Below are 24,135 nucleotides of genomic sequence, written 5' to 3'. Positions count from 1 at the left end.
TCTACCTAAACAAAAGCGCGGCGCAACTATTAATTTAGTTAAGGTTTTTATCTTCTAGATTATTGTTAATATGTTAAGTAATTTATTACACAAAATTTATTAGAAGTGTGACAAGTTGGCTTGGTAAATAAAATAATACGGAAAGTAATAAAAGATAGATTTTAGGAAAAGATCTTCTAAAAGTTTTATTTCCTTTAAATCGGTTTGTTAAAAAGATAATTCTTTTTAACAAAATATCTTTTTATCTTTATTTTCCGGAAAAGATTTATTCACTTGATTTACATAAAACCGTGTTTTAAAGATAAGTTAAGTTAACTTATTTATCTTTTAGAAAACCTACTTTTTATACGAGTGTTACTTGTATAAATAGTAGAGAGCAAAATGGTTTTAGGTTTTTGTGAGTTTATGCGTGAAAAAATCATTGTGCGTAATTGAGTAATTTTACCAAACTTCTAACTTGTCATATTAGTTTCGGATTTCGTGCATTGCTTACCTATCATACTAGGTGTCGTACACTTGTATTGGGTTGGGTTATTTGGGTGAGTTTATTGTTTATTTTATACACAGTTTTGTAAGCTTCTTGGTGAGGCTGAGAGTTTTGTACTTTAGCAGTACGTGTTGTACTTTGGTGGTACGAGTGAATCTAAGCTAAGTGTGGTGCTTAGGTTGGGTAGGATAGGGTCCTATCAAGTAGAAAGTCCAGTGAGGAACTTGTGAAACTAAAGGTCCGTGTCTAATAGGTTGTAACTTGGTGTTTTCCCTATTATAGTGGAGTTTGTGTGTTTGAAATCCCTAAGGCAGGGTCGAGGTTTTACTTCCAGCTGGGTCCTGGAAGGTTTCCTCGTAAAATCTGTGTGTGCTAGCAAGTTCCTATATGCAATGTTTATTAATCTGCAAAAAGTAGTCATTAGGAACTCGATACAATTCACCCCCCCTCTTGCATTAATTGTCTTAACTAACAGCGAAGTCGACTTCGAACTTGGATAGGTGTGTCTAGATCTTGTGAATGCGGAATTGTGTTTGCAAATGGGTTGGCTTAGAAACAGAGACAAAGAAAACTATATTGCTCAAGAGAGAAGAGAGAGAATTAGGGAATTCTTGATGAGAATTGATGTTTGAAAAAGGAGATATGACCTCTATTTATAGGAAATAAAAAAGCGAGTCGAAGAATAAGAAAAGCATCCGAATTCGAATCGAAATAAAACTCGATGGACAACAGTTTTTGTGGATTTTATTTTTATTATATCTTTTGATCTAGAAGTTGAAATAAGGCATATAACATGTCGTTGGAAAGATCTTGAAGTCTAATTTATATTACAATTAGGATCAGATTAAAATCTTTTGAATAAAAAAATATATGGCCGAAATAGTGGGAGGGTGTTAGTTTTGGATAGAGTTTCGTATTTCTTTCATATATTTTTCTTCATATCTCGGAATTAATATTATAATATATCATTGGAAAGATAATTTCAAGATCTATCCAACCATATAAAATTTTGAAAAAGATTATGAGGCACGAAAATAATATCTGAATGTCTTTGAAAATCTTTAAATTCGTATAAAATTAGAACTTTTAAAAAGGAAAGTTTTAAAAAAGTAATGTTTTTATTCAATCTCAAATTTCTTAATCTTATCGTTTCAAAAAAGGATAATTAAGATCTTTTAGAATCTTATAGAAGATTCTAATTAATCCTAATTAGTTTAGGAATAGGATTAAACCTTTGGACCGTCCTCATGATTATTGGGTCATAGGTACTGGTTTGAGCCCAGTTTAGTATTTTGGCCATAAATTCCTCATTATTCATCGAAATTGGGCTTATAATATATCGTTGGAAAGGTCTTTTCAAACCCTATCCAACTATACAATTATTGAAACCTTATTATGGACCAAACTAAACTAGACTGGACTTTTTTTATAAATAGAGTACGAAAAAAGGGATTTTCGAAAATAGAAAGAAGAGAATTTTATAAAAAATAACTGCATCACTAGAATTTTCACACTTTCACTTCATTCGATTATCATTAGACGCGAAAGGTATTCATCACTGGGTTTGATTTTGGGGAGACACAAATGAATGTCTACACAAGCTAACCCGAGTTTCCTTGCTAAATTAGGCTGGAGATTCTTGGCGGAACCGAATACATTGTGGTCTAGGGTGCTGAGATACAAGTATTGCAATGGTCGATGTGATATCGACATGTTTAAGGAGCGCCCGGATTCTTCGAACGCATGGAAGGCACTACTAAAAAAAAACATGTTTTTTGGACGCTTTTTACGCCTTCGCAAAAATATTTTTCGACGTTGTTAAAAAGCGTCGACAATACGTGAGTCGAGAATTTTGAGGGACACAAAAAAGCGTCGAGAATATCGACGCTTTTATTTATGTGTCCTAACTAATATACGAAGTGTCGGAAAATACTCATTTCGCGCATTATCCTAAATTTCAGTAGTTTTTTAGTGACGCTTTTGCATGTCCACATACTCAAATTTAGCGACGCTTTTTGTTGTCTTGCGTTTATTCGTGTCAGCCTATAGTATGGCGAGAAACTCTTGAAATATGAAAATGCGCAAAATATGTAGACATTAAAAAGCGTCTAGAATTTTTTTTTTTTAAGCTTTTTCTTTTTCCTTTTTTTTGTTCCTTTTATTAAATTATTACCATCATACATACATTATAGTTATTAAAATTTATCATATATTAAATTAATAACATTGAAATTAAAATAAACAAATATTCTATATAACTAGCTTAGATTATAAAAAAAAAACAACAATTATATTAATCAACAATAATAATAATATGTAGTTAATTACCAAATTTATGAAAGAAAACATCAACACAGTTAATAAAAATAAAAAAAATAAAAAAAAAAGTGTCGCATATTATAGTAGCTTGTCCCTAAAAAATACATCACTAATATAAGACTAAAAAACAAAATAGATATAGATGATGGCCTTATAGACGATATAGTCACTTCTTTTGATGCTCAAGTGTCCCGACCTCTTCTCTTGTTGCACCTACATTGCCTTTTCCAATCTTCAAATATATATATATATATATATATATATATATATATATATATATATATATATATATATATATATACAAAGTATAAATTAGTATATTACACAATATAGGCTCAAGATTCAACATGCTGTATTTAAACAACAATGAAAAGACCAATGTATTTTTAAACCAGAACATACACATGCTGAGAAAACTACAACTTTCAGAGCATATTAAGAACTAGTCCACAATAGAAACTAATAAAAGTCTTTGTATCAACCAAGTATAATGAAGCACCATAATTATACCATGATAAATATCAAAGCATAAAATAATAGCATCTCGTTGCCATTGAAAAAGATACTACAGGCCAGCAAGCATAGGAAAAGTCAAATATTTTTTCATTTTCAACATAATAATTTTGTAGGGGGTTTTAGAACTTCCATTTCTAGTAAATACATAAAACTGACATGTATTTTGTAAAGTGGTAAAAAAAACTTACATGTATCATGTAGCGTTGTACAGCCAATGACTACACCTTAAGCTTCTTAAAGGTATTTCTTTCGACGATGAATGTTTGGCCACATATCCATGTCAAGAACATGGCTAATAGTGTGAGAAGCCACCTGAGCTAGAGATACAATTTACAAAAGACAAAAAGATCAAAGAATGTTGACTTTTACCTAAAAAATCGTAATACATACGGAACCAAAAATAATTAAATAAAATAAAATAAAATTATTGAAAATAGGCTATCAGACAACTCAAAAGTCATCATAATCGTGCTTCAAATGCAGAACAAAAAGCTAAATTTTCAGAATAGACATAAAATAGAAGCACAATGAAACATAATAATACTTTGTATACATGAAAAAACCTTGAAATATCTACTGTCTATGAATCAAATATTTAAACAATATTGACAAAGCAATTACTAACAGGAAGGTAAAATTCATCGGGATTATTGTAATGAGTTGACTAAAAGTAGCAACATAGTTCAGACAACATTGAAAATTAATCAATCAATACATACTAACAACCAAATAATAAGCTCAGAGAGAGAGATTATCTTTGCAGACATACCAAATATTATTGCAAATTTGCAATAGCAATTTTCCTGCTGAATGAATGGCTAAAATATATCCGAAATCGATCGCAGCAGACCAACAGTATAGTAGCCAGCAAACATATAAAGATATGCAAGCATCATATATTCTAAGGAGCAAGTTCCCCATATCATTCTTAACTTTTCCTCAATGAATGTCTAATATGATAGGAAACACTAGTGGAAAAAATCTTATTTGTAACAAGCTATTCGTAACGGGCATATGATTTCCCGTTACAATTACATCATTTGTAACGGGAAAATTCAATGTCCGTTACGAATAACGAACTAGTCGTAACCAACAAGTCTTGCCCGTTACGAATAACCAACTAGTCATAACTAACAAGTCTTGCCCGTTACGAATAACCAACTAGTCGTAACTAACAATTCTTGCCCGTTACGAATAACCAACTAGTCGTAACCAACAATTCTTGCCCGTTACGAATAACCAACTAGTCGTAACCAACAAGTGTTGCCCGTTACGAATAGGTTTCAAAGTAAACCCTAACTTTTAATTTCCCCTTTCTCACACACACTCTCTCTCAAAATATTATTTCCCTTTTCTCTCTCCAATGTTGAAGCAGCTAGGCCGTCGTCCTCCGTCCTCACTCCCTCAACTCCATTGAAGCAGCTCGGTTATCAGCTCAAGCTCCGTTTTTTCTCTCTCTATTTATTTATAAACCCACTTTACTTCTTATTGTTCCCCTTCTTAGGGTTTTTGATTTTCGGAGCTCAGATTTTCTTAGTTTCGCTGCCATGGGAAGAAGTAAGATTTTCATTTATGCGTTATTTTTTTCTGGATTAGTGTTTCGATTGTACTGTCAGTTGTCAATTTTGTTTTTCTATGTTCAATCGATTTTGTGAATTCAGTTTCTTCGTCGAATTGGGGACAATAATCGAATTTCGCTGTTGTTTTGTGAGTTCACGATCAATAATTTACGGGAGGTAATTGCAATTAGAAAATAGGGTTTATAATCGGGAATTTTACGAAATTTGGCATTTGCTCTTGACGATTAGTTTCTGGGCATATCGAGGTAAAAGTTTAAACCTTTTTACTCTTTGTATTGAATTATGCATATGTTATTAAGTACATTAGGTTAATTTGGTGCTCTATTTTTCGATTGAATTTTGGTTTTGTGTTGTTGTGTAATCTTGAAATTTGATTGTGCTTGTGTGATTTGGGAATTATGCAAATGAAATTTGATTATGCATTCATTGTGAATGTGTGATAAACTTGTGCAACCTCTTATTTATTTATATATCTATGGTGTGTGATGTTATGCAGAATGAATAAATTAGTGTTGAAATTTCAAACTGCTGAGAATGTGGTTGGTATTCATGTGAATGATATTGATAAATTGATGTGGATTTTACTTAGGAAAAATGTATATATAAGGCCTAGATATCCTAGTTTCAATTACTGCTACGACAAGAAGGATGTCAAAATTACAAGTGATAGTGATATGATGTGTATGATAGATAGGTTAGGCGAAAGCAAGAAGGAGATTACTGTGTATGTTGGTTCAGTTAGTAGTCCTTCTGATTGTGTAATTGCAGCTAGGAATCTTAGTGAAACTTTGAAAAACAAACCAAACACATAGATCGTGAACCCTATTTTCTATTTCTCAGTTTGTAGATTATTTTGTAGCCGTAAATTATTTCTGCGTTTTTTTGCTTCTTTATATAATTTTTCTAGGTTTTTGCATTGTTTTTTCTGGTAATTGAGGAATTATCTGGTTTGATTATGTTATGTTTGTCAATTATCTGCATTTTTATGTGTTCTTAAGCATGGATTTTCGGCTAATTTGTTGTTGATTTTGGGATTTTGTGGTGTTTGAGATACTATCTGCTTTGGTCTACAAGTTTCTCACCTAAATTTAGGATATGCATGTTGGGTGTTATGATTGTATTATACTTCGTATATTTCATTTTTTTACTCAAATTTTTTGTTAATATTTTTATTTGAATTTTCGTCTTCTGATCTCTAGAATTTGTGTTTGTTATTTTTGTAACACCCCGACCCCAAACAGATTAGGGAGGGGCCTATTGTCACGAAATGCGCATCGAGGGCCAACAACTGTCCTCACAGACCAACACAAGTCCTTCCGGCGCATTTTGTCCTCACTCATGCGCACCCCGAGAAAACTTCCCAGGAGGTCACCCATCCCAAGACTACTCCCAGCCAAGCACGCTTAACTATGGAGTATTCTTAATATATGAGCTCTCTAAAAGGAAGATGCATCTTGTTGATATGAGTAGTACAACAAACTCTTTTAAAGCAATCATGAGGGGTATTACAATTTTTGTATTATTTCGTCTTTATTTAATGAGTATTGGTTTCGATGCTTATTTTACATTTTTGAACTTTGTCTTGATTTTTTGGATTATTTGTGGTGTTTGAGATATTTTTGATGCTTTTTTCCCCGATTTTTTTTGTGGTGTTTGAGATATTTTTGGCTAATGTTTTGTTTGATAACTCTTATTTTTAGTTGAATAAAGCTAAACATTCTGTTTCTGGTTGTGAATTGGGATTTTAAGTTTAAGAATATGCTTTATTAATATTCTTTCAATGATTTAGTTTCAATTTTCTAATTGTTAAATAAGCAATATGGATAATATGTAATAATTTCCTGTCTCTTAAAATTTTATTCTGACTGCATCTATTAGAGTTTGATCCTTATTCCTGTGTTTTTAAGCTAGCCATACTATTTACATGTTTCTATTATTCTATACTACATTGCATTTAGCGAATTCTCAATCACTCACTCCCATTCTTTAACTCCATTATCCATCCAATTATTGCCTTGAATCTACTTTAATTTAAAGCCTTAGTGTACCTTCTTTTCTGGCTTGGGGAAGGGAGGATGATTAGCTTCAATGATTTTGTGTAAGATAGGGTAGTGATTTGTTAATGAATCTATATTAAGTTATAGTCAATACTCTGCACAGTTTTGATTTTATGCTAATATGTAAAATGATTTAATATAAGATCTCCACTCCATGGACTCATCTATATTTATCTATATTAACTTATTAAGTTATACTCCGTATAGTTTCTAATCTATATAATGCGTCAACTCTCATTATCAGGTTTTGATGGAGTGAAGATCCACAGAGCCCATGACTACCTCATTGACCAATTCCTAAAAGATGGCTGTACAAAATTTAAGCTTCATCAAGACAGCATAAAATTCTATATATAAGATCTTTCAAGTTCTTAGTCTACTATGGAATAGAAAACTTGTTTAAATTTTCATGTTGTATTATAGAGTATTATTAATGTAGTAGCTTTTGACTCATGTTAGGGAGTTATTGTAAAGTCAATTTGGACATTTGTGAAAGTTTTATTAATTAAATTTTACATTTATTATTATTGAATATTTATAATAGTAATTAAAACTTGGTATCATAGTAGATTATCAGGTTAGCAGAGTAGCAGGTATCACCTGCTGCATTTTTTTTTTTAGTTTGGGTTCAATTGTATTCGTAACGGGCGGTGAAACTGTCCGTTACAAATAACGGGTTATTCGTAACGGGCAGTCAAACTGTCCGTTACAAATAACGGGTTATTCGTAACGGGCAGTCAAACTGTCCGTTACAAATAAGGGGTTATTCGTAACGGGCGGTTTGACTGCCCGTTACGAATAACCCGTTATTTGTAACGGACAGCGCCCGTTACAAATAACATATCCTATCCGTAATGGCAGCATACGTAACGCCCACTGCCCGTTACAGATAGGCTGTTTTTGCCCGTTACGGATAGCTATTTTTCCACTAGTGAAAAACAAGCAACTTAGTAAGAAAAACTACCTTGGGAGTTATCAAAATTCAGTTCCACTCCACATTAGGAGGGGGAGGGGTTCATAAATAATTCTACACTACAGGCTCACACTACAAAGAATGAAACAATACACCTAGGTAGTGTGATACGTATCGCTTATCAATAATCTTGAGGCTTCTCCTCATGCGCGCTACTTCTTCTTTTCATGTCTTTGTCATCAGCTTACTTGTTGCTGATTGCCGTATACAGGGTAGGCTCTGTAAGCTGCTGCTGCTGCATACATGCTTGGGTCATGAGGGTGTTGTACGTATCTGTAACCACCATCATATATGTGTCCTCCGTAGTAGCCTCCATTCCACTGATTTCCATAATCACCTCTTGACTGCCATCCATATAAGTGAAGAGTTATTTAGCATAGAATCACAGTTCAAGGCAGAAAATAGAATTACAAAAACCTAAAATCTAAACAAGAAACAAACAGAGACAGGAGAGAAAATATACATGTTTGTTTGTAGGGTTGCGGCCCCATGAAAGATGGACAGTTTGCTTTCCTATAACTGATCCGTTCAACTTATTCAAAGCCTCTTCAGCATGACCTCTGCAGGTGATACATCAATAGTTATAATGATAGAAATCTAATGACAGTTCAGATCATCAAATTTTGTTTCAGAGCATGGTATAAGCCTCACTTGTTTGTAAATTGCAAAAATCCGCATCCTTTCCTTACTGGAACTTTAACAGAAACTATCTCCCCATATTGGGAGAAAGGTTCCCTAAGATCCTCATCTGTGACACTAGGATCAAGCCCTCCAACAAAAATCTAAAGTAATAAAAAGATAGATTCATAATTGAACGATAAAACAAAATAAATTCATCTCCTAATTGTAATAGAATACTCTAGAAAGTCTATTACATTTGTGTTTGACGAATCTCCTTCAGATTGAGAACCTTGTCTAGCATTGTTACTTGATCCGTATCCACCTAGAAACAAAAGATTATTTGAAAACATAGACATAAGAGTTCATTGATGTCAAGCATCTATAACTATTGAGGAAATAGATTATTTAGAAAAGCCAGATCTTAATTAATCCTTCCTCCTAATTCTTTGTTAAAATTTTCTTTATCTTAAGTCATAACCAATCATGGTCAACAAATCATAATATGTAATATATATACACTTAAGAAAGACAGTGTCATGCTGCACACATATCATAGACACATACATAACATCAACGGACTGAAAAAAGGGAGCCTTACTTAATTATGGTGTGTATGTCTGCAAAGATAATCTCTCTGAGCTTATTAATTGGTTGTTAATATGTTGTTGCAAATTGGTCTTTCATGAGAACAGTTCTACCAAACAAATTAAACTTACAAACTAGTGGTAAAGAACTGAAGCCACTTATTCAATTATTATGCACAAAAGGCATGTTTTATGAACTTGGCACCGCAACAAAAAAGGTAACTGCTATATGAACTGTTGATTCAGTTAAAACAAAAGCAATATTTGAACAAAATTAATGCAAATCAATATAATTAAAATTATGAAGCTGAGTATTTTAGAATCTAACTCTATATCTGAAATAATTCTGCAATTGAAAAAACAAACTAACATCAAGAACTCTTCTTACCTAGAAAAATGAATTCATTTAAGGTAATAGCGTAATAAGTTGAGAAATCACCGATAATAAATCACATCAAAGCAACAAAAAAGAAATAAAAAAATTCATATCAATTTTATAAACCGCAAATCGCAAAGAGACATACATTCAGCAATATTTGCCCTTGTTGTTAGAGACTCCGCGATTCTACTACCCACCATTTTCATGGAATATAATGAGAAGGTGATCTTCGGTTGAAAAAACCCTTTCTTTTTCTTCTATTCGAGATCCAAACTCTGCTTTGGTCCAACCAATAACTCTGAAAGAATGGAGTAACAAAATCAATGTCAAGTTTTACATGTCGTAAAGAAATAAATCCAAACAAATGAAATTAGCAATCCAATAAATCACTAATGTGTAAGAAAATATCAAGAAACTAAGAGATTAATTGTAGAAATAGAAATTCAACAAGATCTATAACCTAAGGTTTGAAAATGAGTAAAATTGAATAATTGCGACTTGGAAGTATCAATTAAAATCACACAGAAAATGAAAGAAGCAATTTATATCTATTAAGAGTAGAAAATTAACAAAGATTCATGTAAAAATGTTACCTGTGAGGAGAACAAGAGAAATGGCTATCGCAAATCGAATTTCAATGCAAACCATCAGATTTGATAGTTAGACAATAATTTTTGCCATGATATATAAATTATTGTGATAGATTATGAGAAATGCAAGAAGAAAGAGGATTTGAATTCAAACTCTAGGCCATGACTCCATGAATCTATGTAAAGAACTCAGATCTAATGAAGGAAAAAAGAAGATAGTATTTTTCGAGATGTTCGAATATGAGGAGTGGGGGTATGTAGGGTTCCTGATATTGGGTAGTTTTGTGAATGCGGTACATCTATTTGAGTTCACATGCAGGCCACATATTAGTATTCTCGACGCTTTTTGTAGTCTAAAATTACTTTCGACTTTAAAAAGCGTCGAGGAAACGCGTACATCATAATTAGATGTTGACGCCCTTGTTCAGGCGTCGAGGCTAAAGTGTCGAAAAAACCCTCATTTTGTAGTAGTGAGGGTATTCTGGGATGTGTTGATACGCTTTGTAAGGGAGTTGGTTTGGCTGTTAGGAATGGGTGCAAGAAAAAATTTTGGAAGCATAGGTTGACTACAAACGAATCTCTTTTGGAACGTGCCATTGTCGAACCCCTGATTGAAATGCAAGATGATTTGGTTCAAGATATGTGGGATGATAATATTGGCTAGAGATATGATTTGGTTGCAGACTTCTTACCCGCTCATGTTCTTAGTGAGATTGCATATTTTGAATTGATAGAAGAGGAGGATGCGGTTGATGAAATTTATTGGAATGGGGCCCTGTCTGGAGGCTTTAATATTGGGTCAACTTTGGCAATTATGCGTAAAAACTTGAGTACGGATATTGGGCAAATGAGAGGTTGGAAGCTCATCTGGAAAACGGTTGTGCCACAACGTATAATTAAGGATGTTTATGTGGCTTGCTATGAAGGATCGTTTTATGACGAATGTGAATCGATTTATTCGTAAGCTTACTAATGACCCTCGGTGTTGGCTTGTGATGAAGTGGAAAGTGTTGAACACAAGTTGAGGGTATGTCCAGCAGCCAAGATAGTGTGGCGCAAACTCGGGTTCCAGAATTTTCTAGCAAATATGGAGGAAACTTTTCATGAATGGGTTTTTTCGAACATTGACCCAAGTGAAAAGAATAATAGCCAAGGGAGTGAAGTGGTTTTTGCTGTCACACTTTGGTCATTGTGGAGATGGAGAAATGAACGCTCCTTTGCTCGTGATAAGAGCATTCTAGTAGATCAAGCTGCCTTCATCTATGCGAGAGTTGGAGAGATTAACAAATCACTGGATAGAAATTTTGAGGAAGCCAGCTAGCCTAGGGTGGAAAGATTAATTCGTTGGCTTTGTCTTAAAGAGGAGTGGGTGAAATTGAACACTGATGGGGCCTCAAAGGGAAACCTAGGGCAGGCAGGAGCTGGTGGAATTGTGCGTGGTCATAGAAGAGAAATTTATGAAATGTTCGCCACCAATTGCGGCATCTGCTCGTGTAAAAAGGCTGAGTAGCTAGGGGTATTGTGTGGACTTGCCATTGCTTGGAATGGAGGCCGTCGTAGAGTACAAGTAGAGGTAAATTCTGAGGTTGTGGCACGGCTAATGACAGAGGAATCCCCTCCTAATTTTCCTTATATACATCTCATCAGAAAATGCAAAGCCCTCGCTAGGCGTAGCGGGTGGAAAGTTACGGTTCATCATTGTTACAGGGAGGCAAATTGTGTCGCGGATAGGCTTGCTAATCAAGGTGTTGATCTTGCCCAGCGTATCATGATTTTTTAGGCTGTCCCCTTGGACCTTTGTGCCATTTTATTGGAGGATTTGAGGGGCATTACTCAGGCTTGGATGGCGCCTGATGCTGCAGCGTAGTGTGTTTGTTTTTCCTTTTGTTTTGGTTTTTGTGTGTTTCTTTCCTTATGTTCTCTTTTCTTAGTTTTGGGACTTAGTCCCTCTTTCACACCAAAAAAAAAAAGAAATGATAAAATATAGTATAAAGTTACCAAATAGGGAAGTGAAGCATTTAAAAAAAAACACCCATTTAAGGAAAGTGAAGCATTTTGAAAAAAAAACGGAGGGAGTAATAAATTACGACTACCAAAAGAAAGTAGAACAAATAATAAAATAAGGAAAGAGTAGTCATTTATGTCCTCAATGTACACACGAATTAATATATCTTTAAATAGAACAAAAAAAACAAGTTAAACAATAATTATATAGTCTGAAAAAAAAAATAAAGAGAATAAATTTAACAATTTCAAAACGATATTATGGAGATTCACTTTAAATCTCGTTTTTTTTATAAGATTATGTTTTAAAGTAGCATTCGAATGAAAATTTTACAGTATAGTAGCCTTTTGAAAAGTGACTATGTGGCATAATTTGATTATTGGATGTATTTTGTTATGTAAGTTTTGACTTTTAAAAACACATTTTAATTAAAATTCATTTTTGTAATTTTTAAAATTATTTTTATTTTATAATTTTTGAAATTCTTATTCAACCAACATTTACCACCACCATCCACAGCGTCCCCCTTCGCCCCTTTTTCTCGCTCCAACAAACTCAACCGAAACCCCCAATTGGACTCGCAACCTCAATAACCTTCCTTCACCGCCACACTTGTCCCCGATGAAGACTCCACCTTCCGCCTTGTCAATGGTAAACCCCTACCTCACCCTAAATTCAGCCCTAAATGGCGCTTTCACCACAACTATAACAACCCCTCTTGCATCTGCCAATCTCCATCAACGCCGCGATGAAGAAATCAAAGCTTGTAAGGGGGCGTTTGGTTCACGAAATATAGGTATGAGGTATGGGTTTAGAATGACTAAAACCCATACCATATGTTTGGTTGTCAAAAATATGAATTTCAAACCCATACCTCAAACCCATGAGGTATGGGGTTTAGAAACCTTGGGGGGGAGGTGGGTTTGGCTCATTCCATTCCCTTAGGTATCAAATAAAAGGAGAAAATAGTGAGATATTCCATTCCAGAATTAAACCAAACACATGGTATTAAGTATCAAGTTCCAACCCGATACCACCTTAACCCCATTCCTGATTCCAACCCCATACCACTCTGTGAACCAAACGCCCCCTAAATGCATGTGAGGCTGAGAAGGAGCGTGCTCGACTTCTCACCGCGATCGACTTTACCATAACAACCAGGGGTGAAGCCAGGTTTTTGAACTTTAGGGGGCCGAAATTTATACTTTGTATTATTAAATAGTATTGTATTATAACTTATTCCATTGCATAATTTAAGGTTGTGCACTATTATAACTTTATAAATTACTTTTGATCGTATTTTTACTGATCCCTTTATCTTTTTTTTAAAAAAAAAAATATATACTCGTATATAATTACGTCGTTTACTAAAGGCATCATTGGCCAAGTTTAACATATAAGGATAAGTGCAAAAGTAAGTAATAATATATAAGAAGATTAATAATAATAAAAAAATGGAATGTTGGAAAAACTAATTATATGAAAGATGTTAGGATCAAAAGAAATATAGGGAAAACTAATGAATCAAAGAAGGTATAAAAAAATGTGCTAAAAAATGTGCAAAAAAAATAAGTAGGAGGAATCGAACTTTATTAACGATCTCAGTTTGACCGTCTGATTGCGGGTGATAAGTGGTGCTTCACTTCGCTTCAAATGTGTCCCTTGAAGCCTGAATAATTCTTTCCAAAATATACTCATGAAAACTCTGTCGCGATCCGAAACAATCGAGGATGGAAACCCATTGAGGCGCACCACCTCGCGAAGAAAATAGTCAGCCACTCGCAGCGCATTAAAAGGGTGTTTTAAACCGATAAAATGGCTATATTTAGATAATCGGTCCACTACAACTAAAACCAAATCAATCCCCTTGGACAATGGTAACCCTTCAACAAAATTCATGGACAAATCTTCCCAAATCGCTCTTAGAATTGGGAGTGGCTGCAAGAGACCGACGGGGACTTGCTGGGCTACTTTATTTCGCTGACAAACCTCGCACTTTCTCACGAATTCTCCGACATCCTTCCTCATCCCTTGCCAATACCAATCGGCAGCGGCCCACAAATAGGACTTATTTCTCCGTCGTGACCACCAGTAGAGGTGGCGTGATACTCCCTCAAAAGCAAAGAAACAAATTTGGAGCTTCTGCGTATCACGATTTTCTCCTTATAAAGGAGCCTATTTCCTTCAATCTTGAACCCACTTGGACCATTACCTTCACTTAGGGCCTTTTTAATTTGGCCTAAACAAGGATCAGCTTCTATTTCTTTCTCCAATTCTGACCAGTCCACCCAAATTGAAGAGACCATGGCAGCGAATTGGGCTTTGGGAACCACTTGGCCCATTTCTCCCCCAATACGTGAAAGTGCATCCGCAACTCGATTAGAAGCTCCGGGTTTGTATTGCAGCTCAAAGTCAAACCCGACCAACTACCTTAGCCACTTTTGATAGTCACCCCCGACCTCCCTTTGTTGAGTGAGATACCGGAGACTTTTTTGGTTGGTTCTTACCACAAAGTGACGGCCCATCAAGTAATGCTTCCATCGAATAATAGCTAAACAAATAGACATAAGTTCGTTCTCGTAAATGGACTTAGCTTGGGCCTGAACACCCAACATCTTGCTATAGTACACTATGGGCCGGTTATCTTGCATGAGAACCGCCCCAAGCCCATACCCCGAGGCGTCGGCCTCTACCACGAACTCCTTAGAAAAATCCGGCATGGCTAACACGGGAGCGGTGATCATGGCCTTCTTAAGCCGTTGAAAGGCTTAAGTGGCCTCCTCGATCCAACCAAAGCAATCCTTTTTGAGCTGGGTCGTAAGTGGGCCCACGATCAATGCATAGCGGGCTACAAATTTTCGGTAATAGCCTGTTAATCCAAGAAAGCCTCTAAGCTCTCTTATATTCCTTGGGCAGGCTCAATTCGTAATTGCTTGCACCTTCTCTTGGTCCATGGATACTCCTTGTCAAGAAATAACATGGCCCAAATAAGCCACTTAAGTTTGGCCAAACTCACATTTCTTGAGATTAGTGTATAGTTGGTTCACTGCCAATTTCTCAAACACTTCTTTTAAGTGTTTTGCATGATCATTCTCATTTTGGCTATACACCAAAATATCGTTGAAAAATACTAAGACAAATTTCTGTAGAAAAGGACGAAAAACATCGTTCATTAACATTGAAAGGTGGCCGAAGCATTAGTAAGGCCGAACGACATTATGAGAAATTTGTAATGCCCCTCGTGAGTACGAAAAGAGGTCTTTGGGACATCCTTGGGTTTTACCCGAATTTGGTGATAACCCGATTATAATCAAGTTTTGAGAAAATTTTTGCTCCATGGAGCTCATCGAGAAGTTCGTCGATAACCGGAATAAGATATTTATCTGGCACCGTCTCTTTATTTAATGCTAGGTAATCGACACAAAAACGCCAGTAACCGTCTTTCTTTGTGACAAGTAAGACCGGGCTAGAAAATGGGCTTGTGGAGGGCCGAATTATTCCGGCCTCAACCATTTCTCGGATAAGCTTCTCGATCTCGTCTTTTTGGATTTGAGGATAGCGTTACGGCCGGACACTTATGGGGTTGCTACCTTCCTTGAGAATAATTGAGTTTTCACGCTCACGTTTGGGTGGAAGTCCCATGGGCATGTTGAATACTTTTTGATACTTCTCAATAAGGCCTTCAAGAAATTCTGGAATGGGCCTTGTGGTCTGGGCCTTCACTTCTCCTTCTACTTTGTAGATTTCCACCAAGAGCCCAACTTTTTTCTTACACAAGCTTTTCACCATGGCTTTCAACGTGACTTAGGATTTCTCTAGAGTGGGGTCGCCAACCAAGGTTACCGGAACTCCAGCGACGGTGAACCTCATAACATGAGTTTTCCAATTTGTGACCACAGACCCTAACTTCTCTAACAATTGAATTCTGAGTATCACCTCGGCGTTTCCTGAAGACAAGGATAGGAACTCTTTAGTGATGGAGACTCCTCCATCTAGCTTAACCCTCACGTTCTTGCACACTTCCCGGCCTTTAACCGTTTCTCCATTTCCGAGGGCTACCCCAAACTCCATACTTCTATGAACCTCCAATGGCAACTCCGCTACTAGTTGTGTCGAAATAAAATTATGTGTTGCCTCCGGATCAACCAAGACTACCACTCGTCGCCCCTTCACCTTACCACTAATCTTCATTGTTTTCGGGTTTGAAAGCCCCACCACCGAGCATAATGAAACTCCGATGGCGGTTTCACTTGTTCCCCGCGTTTCCTCTTTGGTTTCCCCATTTTCCATGTCATTCTCCTCTTCACCGGAAACCATGAGAGTAAGCTCCTTCCTCTTACAACGGTGGCCCACTCCCCACCTCTCATCACACCGAAAGCATAGACCCTTCGCTCTCCGGTCTTGCAACTCCGACTCCGATAAACGGCGGGTGGACCCTACGGTTTTGCTGCTAGAATTTGGTTGCCCAAAGTTTACTGATCCTTGGGATGACTCTAGCGCTTTAGGCCAAGTCTTTGGGCCCAATATACTTGGCAGCCCATATGTTTTGATTAGCCCACTATTTCCACCAGTCTTCGCAGATGGGCTGCTTACATTCGACCCACCAAGGTTTGACCCTCCTTTCCATCCTCCAACAACCTTCTTTTCTTGCTGGAAGCGGTTCCGTTCTTTAATCCGCCCCGCCACTTCCATAGCCCTCTCTAAACTCGGAGGGTTGAGCAGCCTCAACTCTTCTTTAATATCCTTTCTCAGTCCATTAATAAATTGCTTTCTGGTATATCTTCCAGTGGAGTAGCCATTTCTATGAATCGCCTTCGATACTCGAACACCGACCCTTCTTTAGTCACAGCCAACCACTGTTCATGTAACGACCCGGAATGGGAGGGTCGAAACTCCCCCAAAAACTTCTGTTTGAAGTTTGGCCACCCGTAGAACGGACGTCGCTTTTGCTCCCATTGAAACCACTTCAAAGCCATCCTGTCCATGGCAACAACCGACGCCTCCATTTTTTCCCTCTCTGTCAAACAGTAGACCTCGAAATACATCTCTACTCTCGTGATCCAATTATCCGGGTCAGATCCATCGAACACCGGCATCTCTAATTTCCGGTGTTTCCATCGGCTACCACCTCCGCAGTCGCCACCGTCTCCCCATCTTCTCCAGTTTCCACCGCGCCAACCACCCCGCTTAGGTGGATGCCACTCTTGCTCCCCAAACGACCGCCCTCCAACTGGTGTCGTAGCACGTTCGAGTTCTGGCTGCGGGTTGTTCTCGTCATCTAGGGTTATGAACGGTTGATTAGGTTGCTGCTGATGTTGATTTTGCTTCGCCTTCTCCAATTCTTGGTAAAGCTTAGTGATTTTTGCCCGATCAATGGCGACTTGGGTATCCACGGCAACTCGGAAGAGATCCAAACGATCCTCCATCTTATCGACCGCGGTTGTTACGGCCTCCTCTGCCTTCTTCCGTTCCTCCGCTATTTTCTAGCGCTCCTCCTCCATGGCCACCCTTACTGCCGCCGTCACAACTCGTGAAAGGTTGTCGTCGGGAGTTTGCAATTTTTCTACTATTGTGGCCATCTGAGTTTTCAAATCGACCAGTGTTCCTTCCATGGCATCCATCCTATATGAAAGGTTGGCCTCCATTCTACCTTTTTTTTTGTTTAACATTTTGGGTGGTCGGATTGGTGGCTCCAGTCACCAGCATCCCGCAAGACCGCCTGCTTTGATACCAATTTGTAATGTACTGACTTCCTGCAATCGAATACTAATAATAATTTGTAACAATTAATGGGAAGGAAGGCTTAAAGCTTGATTGATTAAAGATAATGAAGGGTTATAATTGATACCTTGAGGCTATCACTCTCATAAGTAGCTTGAGGCCACTACTCTCTCAATGTTCTTCACTCAATTTCTAGATATCTCTCTCATACTCCAATTAATCTACTTATACTAAGATGGTCATAGAAGACAATGAAGCTTACAAGTGATACTTGACTAAATTAGAAAAACATAAAATAGCACAAAGAAACTAAATTGCTTTCTTTCCTTCTCTTCCTGTTAATTAGTTTTGTCTGCTTCTCAATTGGAGCTTCCACCGTTCCTTAGAGTGTTAGCTGCTGCTGTTGCTTTTGCTGCAACTTGGTTGACTTGCCTTTTCCTTGCATAGACCCTTAAGGGTGGTTGACTCAGCTGGACTCCTTGACTATGTTGATCCGTGACAAAAACACTCAATAACCATTTCCTCTATTTCATTCAGTTCAAAGGTGAGGGTGAAATTGAACAAGCTTAACAGATATTCTACATTAGTTGTTCTCAGCTATATGCTTTGAAGGCATCATATCTTACAAAATACAACTATCAGCATGAACTAAAATACCTGCCCAGAGTTCTGGGCATATAACCACCTCCATTATCCGAAGTTGTATGGGCTGCATCTCCTCCAAAATAGCCAAAGCAACTCATATTCTCTCCATGTCACTGGTCTACCAAAATTAAGCAATAAAAATTGCCTCAGAAGGTTTTTTTTTTTTTTTTTTAAATTTTTTTTTTGATTTTTTATTTTTTAATCATAAGAGGAAGAATAATGAGCATATATATGGTAGGAAAACAAGATAACAATTCAGTGAATTCACCACAGTAGTGTCCCGATTCTCATGTAACAAAGGCGCCTAGAAACTTGAAGACTAAAAAATTAATAGGTACAAAATATGTTACTAGTATATTATATAGTACTTGTACAATTTTTAACTATTTTTGAAGGAATTATATAGTAGAGTATATTGATGAAAGGTCAAGCTAGGTTGTTGAAACTAACTCTACCCTAGGTCAAACAAAATTAATAGTCTCTCAACACACCCTTATACATGTATAATGGTAAGTCGAGGGTCGAACCACTAAGGAATGGAGGGCGATTACCTATTGTCTAAGTCAAGCTATTCCAAAATAGTAGGGTAAGGTGTGTAATATGCTAGGACAAGGACAACTAAAGCAAACGAGTTGAAATCAAGTATATAAAACACTAGGGCTAGGATCCACATATAATCGTAACGGATTCAACTAATTGGGAGGTCAAAATGACTAAGTCGAATATAATGATGCGAGGGAAAACCAATCATGCAATCAAAAGAGCATATCAAGCTATTTTCCTAGAGGTCTAACTAGCGTCAACTACAAGAAACTCTAGCTAGGAACGTCACAAGACACCTCAATTGACAAACGCAAGCCACAAATCAATTGTCCATATCAATGTGAACTTACAATGCAATCTAGTGCAACAATCAAAGTTAGCTACTCTTCAATCAATCACACACATGCACATGATCAATCAACCAATTTAATCTCACCATCAACTCCATCAATTTTCCCCAATTAGCATCAATTCATTACTCATATATACTTCACCATCACCCTAGCAAGTTAACTACTCACTAGCCATGGAAACCAAGATCAAAACAAAGCTAAACAACAAATTCATCATGATCATATTAAACAAGCTAAAATCAATCACAAATCAATCAAACTTCAATCAAACTTGAACAATCAACAAAACAATTGAAATCAAACTACAGATTAAACTAAATATTGAATTAAAGCAAAGGAATTCTTACAAACTTGATCAAAATCAAAAGAAATGTAGAAGGCTTCAATCATCAACAATCAATTTTCAAGTTTCTCTCACTAACATTCTTGAGTTTCTCTCTCTAAAATCTAACCTCAAACTAATTCTAATTCTATTCTAATCCTTTCTCTAAAAATAGAAGGAAAAACTATATAAAGGAAAAATTACAAAAGAAGAGTTAGTTAGATCGTCCAAAAGAAACCCGGAAAGGCGCGGCCGCAACAAAAGAAGCGTGGCCGCGAGAAAATGGATACGGAAATAGGGGCACAGCGAGGTGCACCCGCACCATGGAGTGTTGCGCCCGCAGCTTACACTACTAAAATTTGGTCAAATTACGACTGTTTTTTACGACCGTCATTAAAACGGTCGCAAAATATAATATTTGTGACTGTTTATAAGGCAGTCGCTGATTTGCGACCGTTTTTAAGGCGGTCGCAGGTTTGCGACCGTTTTTAGGCTATTTAACCGTCGCAAAAGTATTTAATAATTTCTCAAAAATAATATACATATTAAAAATAATTCTAAATAAAAACAATTCTTTTGCGACCGTCAAGGACGGTCGTAAATTGCGACAATGACTACCGTTATAGAAACGGTCGCAATTTGCGACCATTTGCGAACGTTTAAGGCGGTCGTAACAGGGTTAATATTTATTTCCTTAAAAAATGGTATAAAAGGAGTACTAAACTAACCCTAGCCCAAAACCGCCGCTCCATATCTCCTCTCTTCTTTTTCCTTTCTACCTCTCGTGCTCTTTCCTCTCTTCACTGATATTCTGCTCCTCCTCTCTCCTTTATCTCTCTTCTTTTTCCTTTCTCCCCTTCCATCATTTTCTTCTTTATCCTTTTTCTTTTGTTTCCTTTCTTTTTCTATTTCCTTTCTTCTTTTTCTCTTTCGTCTATGTTCACATCTCACGCCCCACCATTTTCGTTCTCTGTCTTTTTCATTCTTTCTAGATCTGGAGTTTGGTGTTCGAATTTTTGTCAACAAACAAATTATTATGTTCGGATTTTCTTCAACAAACGAGTTATGGTTTTTCATGGTCAGACCATAAAAATTCCATATCTGGAGTTTTTATGGTCGAATTTGACCATATAAACCTAAAGAAGAAGAAATATTATAAAGGTATGTTGTTTTTTCTGAAAATTTTGTTTGTTTTTGTTTATTCTCGATTATTGTGGCTTTGTTTTGTTTTTATTTGAATTTTCAGGTTTATATTTCTAAATATTTTGTTAATTATTTTCCAATTTTTGTTCGAAATTTGTTGATTTGGAGTTTGTCATGATTTTATTTATATTTTGTTCAATTTTTGTTGATATATGTTTGATTTTCGTGAACTCTGTTCTTGTTTAATATTCCATGTATATCTTTAATCAAATTTTGGTTGCTTTTATTTAGAATTTTTTCGTTGAGTTTGGTGGATTTTAAGTTTGAATTTTCATGTATATGTTAAATCAAATTCTGGTTGATTTTTGAGTTTTTCTTGACTTTCGTGAACTCTGTTCATATTTAGTTCTAATTTCGTTGATTTTGCGTTTGATTTTAGTTGTCTTTGATTTTTTTCGAAATTCGTGAACTTTATTTATATTTTGTTGCTTTTCCTCGTTAATTTTAGTTTGATTTAACATTTGTGGGTTTTTTCTTTTTTTTAATAATTTTGTGGGTAGACGTTTGGTTTTGGTGGGGTGGGGATGTGTGAAACGTCAGTAGGCGTTTTACCCTCTTTTTTTTTAAATAATTTTAGCGACGGCTACAAGCGGTCGCGAATTTCCTGATTTGCGACCGGTACATAAAACGGTCGCAATTTTTACTTTTTGCGACCGTTTTCTACGCAGTCGTTGAAAATAGTAGAAACGGTTGCAATAAATCTGCGACCGTTATTCGGTCGCAAAAATCGTTTTTTGCGACCATAATAATAACGACCAGCACGTTGCGACCGTTGACGGTCGCAATTAATATTAGCGACCGTTTTTGCTATTTTAGCGACCGTTCGAGGCGGTCACAAAAACCTTAATTTTTAGTAGTGTCAATCGAGCGCGCCCGCACCTGGGAGCAGGGCACTCCTTCCCTTCTTTGATGATGCTCAACCTCGTGTGTTTGTCTTGGTGATGATGCTGAACACTAAGATATGCAGTCTTGAAATGGCTTCCATGGTGGGTTCAACACCAAAAATGGTGCCCCCACCGCATGCATGCACCAACTCATGAACTTGCTCCTTGTGTTTCTTCAAACTTGAGCTCCAAATGGCAAGCAAGAGGCATCCAAAATGATGTGAAATGAGGGAAGGAGACTCGGGAATCCTAGGATCATGATCTCAACTTGAAAAATAAAAGAAAACAAACAAATAAAAGAGAAAAAGACCAAATAAACCAAGAAATGCACAAAGAAAGAAAACTAAGGAAAGCACAAACTAAAGAAATAAGGCATAAAACTAAGGAAAATTAAGGAAAAGAGACATACAAGACGAGCATGAAATTAATCCTAAAAGAAGCCAATTGAGTGCCATAAATAACACTCATCAAATTCCCCCAGCTAATCTTTTGATCGTCCTCAAGCAAAACCAAGCAAACAAGGAAAGGATGAAAAACTTATTCAAGAAATACACAAGGTGAGAATATACACTAACTCACTTTCGTAGGAATCACGGTCAATTTTAGCAACTAAAGACAAGCCATTTAAACCCCTAGATCGCCCTATAGGACGAGTGATGCACTCGTAAGTGTATCCTAAGAGTTTACCCATAACTCTCCCCCAAAATCCGAGAGGCAAAACCATAAAAAGAAAAGAAAAGGGAAAAGGGAAAACAAAACCTATGCAAATTGGACTTACAAAGAGACTACACTACAAGTGAATGAAAATCTTTTAATTGTAATTTTTTTTTTTACACAATGAAATTGTAATATTACAAGCATTTATTAATAATAAAATCTAAGTTTATCTATATACATTGGTTTGTTTATCAATTTTAGTGAAAAAAAGCAAAAAAGTTTTTTTTTTTTTTTTTTTTTTTTTTTTTTTGGCATAAAGTGCACCGGTGACTGATCTAAGGGAAAAACCGGTGCATATAATAATAATGATGAAAAAATGATTGAAAAGTGTTACCTAATAATCAAGAAGGTGTCACTTAAGCCTGCAAAAGTGATACACAATGTTAGATAAAGTGTTACTACGTGATTGAAAAATGTTACTAAAGATTAGTAAGTGTTACATAAGGAATAAAAAGTAACACTTTAAAAATGATACTAATAGTATAAACAGTGTTACATAAAAGGATTTATAGTAACACTTTTAAAAGTGATACTATACGTGACCCAAAGTGTTACATAAGACCTTAGGTAACATGGGCGGATGTATCACCCACTAAAGTGTTACCTATTGTCTATAATAACACTTTTACCACTTTATGTAACACTTTTTGGGTGTTACTTAAGGTCAGTTATGTACTAGTTTATGTAACACTTTTACCACTATATGTAACACTTTTTGGATGTATCACCCACTAAAGTGTTACCTATTGTCTATAATTAGGCTAGGGTTAGGAAACCCCAAACCCTCCAACCTTCTCCATATGGCCGGCCTTCATAGGGGATGAGGCTCATCATGGGCCTCGTCCTCGATCTAGGCCCTTTGTGTGACATTATAGGATCCGTGCAAGTGGGTTTTGGCTTATTTTACTAGCACAAAGATCCTTAGTACCCCTAGCTATGATATAACGACGACCCAAATGTACGAACTTAATTATCTCTATAATTTGATCCATTTATATATCTAGTAAGTGCACACGACGATGACATAAATCATTCATATATATCATGTGAATTGCTTAAGATGGGCTATTCACACCTAAAGACTGGTGGTTCTCAATCAATGTAATAAAATTAGGCCTTATCTCAAAACTATTTGCCTCGGTAGTGGGAGTAACAGTCCCACTTCCTTCTTGATTAGCCGAGGAGCACCAAATTCCCTCAAAGATTTGTTATTTGGTGAGGCCATTTGGAAGTGACGAGTTGATGAGGATAAACTTATAGAGTTAGTTCTTCGTGATTCTAATGGAATTGTATTAAGCACAAATAATTGTGATTCTAATGGAAGTGATGAGTTGCGGATGAACTTAATGCGCAACGCCATTTCTGGGTAATGACACCATTTTGACGGAAGGGATCTGTGGTCATTGGGCAAGCATTTTAGAGTCAAACACCTTAAGGTAATAGTAAGTAAGGGTCATTCTTCCACATGAACTTGGGGGAATTGTACCACTGACAAGTGTTAATTTTGATACACTAGGCTAAATTGAGGATTAAAAGGGAATACTTTATGAACTAACAAGTTTAGACTAAAGAGATTACGAAGGAAAGAGAGAAGTTGGGATTCGACATACACCTACCAAGCCAATGAATCAACTTG

The 24,135-nt window shown here is 36.3% G+C and overlaps 1 protein-coding gene across 1 annotated transcript; it reads right to left on the bottom strand.

The window, feature by feature from the left end:
• Positions 1-7,199: 7,199 nt before the first annotated feature.
• On the bottom strand, positions 7,200-9,716 carry LOC145604202 (polyadenylate-binding protein RBP47C'-like). Its single transcript, XM_081660141.1, has 6 exons — positions 9,662-9,716; positions 8,808-8,875; positions 8,584-8,714; positions 8,396-8,492; positions 8,121-8,276; positions 7,200-7,256 (listed from the first exon to the last, which is right to left on the bottom strand). Exons 1-6 carry the CDS (start codon positions 9,714-9,716, stop codon positions 7,200-7,202), a joined length of 564 nt encoding a protein of 187 aa, XP_081516267.1.
• Between the last annotated feature and the right edge of the window lie 14,419 nt (positions 9,717-24,135).

Source organism: Chenopodium album, chromosome 22 (assembly GCF_948465745.1).
Source record: "Chenopodium album chromosome 22, dcCheAlbu1.1, whole genome shotgun sequence".
Classification (NCBI taxonomy): Eukaryota; Viridiplantae; Streptophyta; class Magnoliopsida; order Caryophyllales; family Amaranthaceae; genus Chenopodium; species Chenopodium album.
This window is presented reverse-complemented; position numbering and strand designations above follow the sequence as displayed.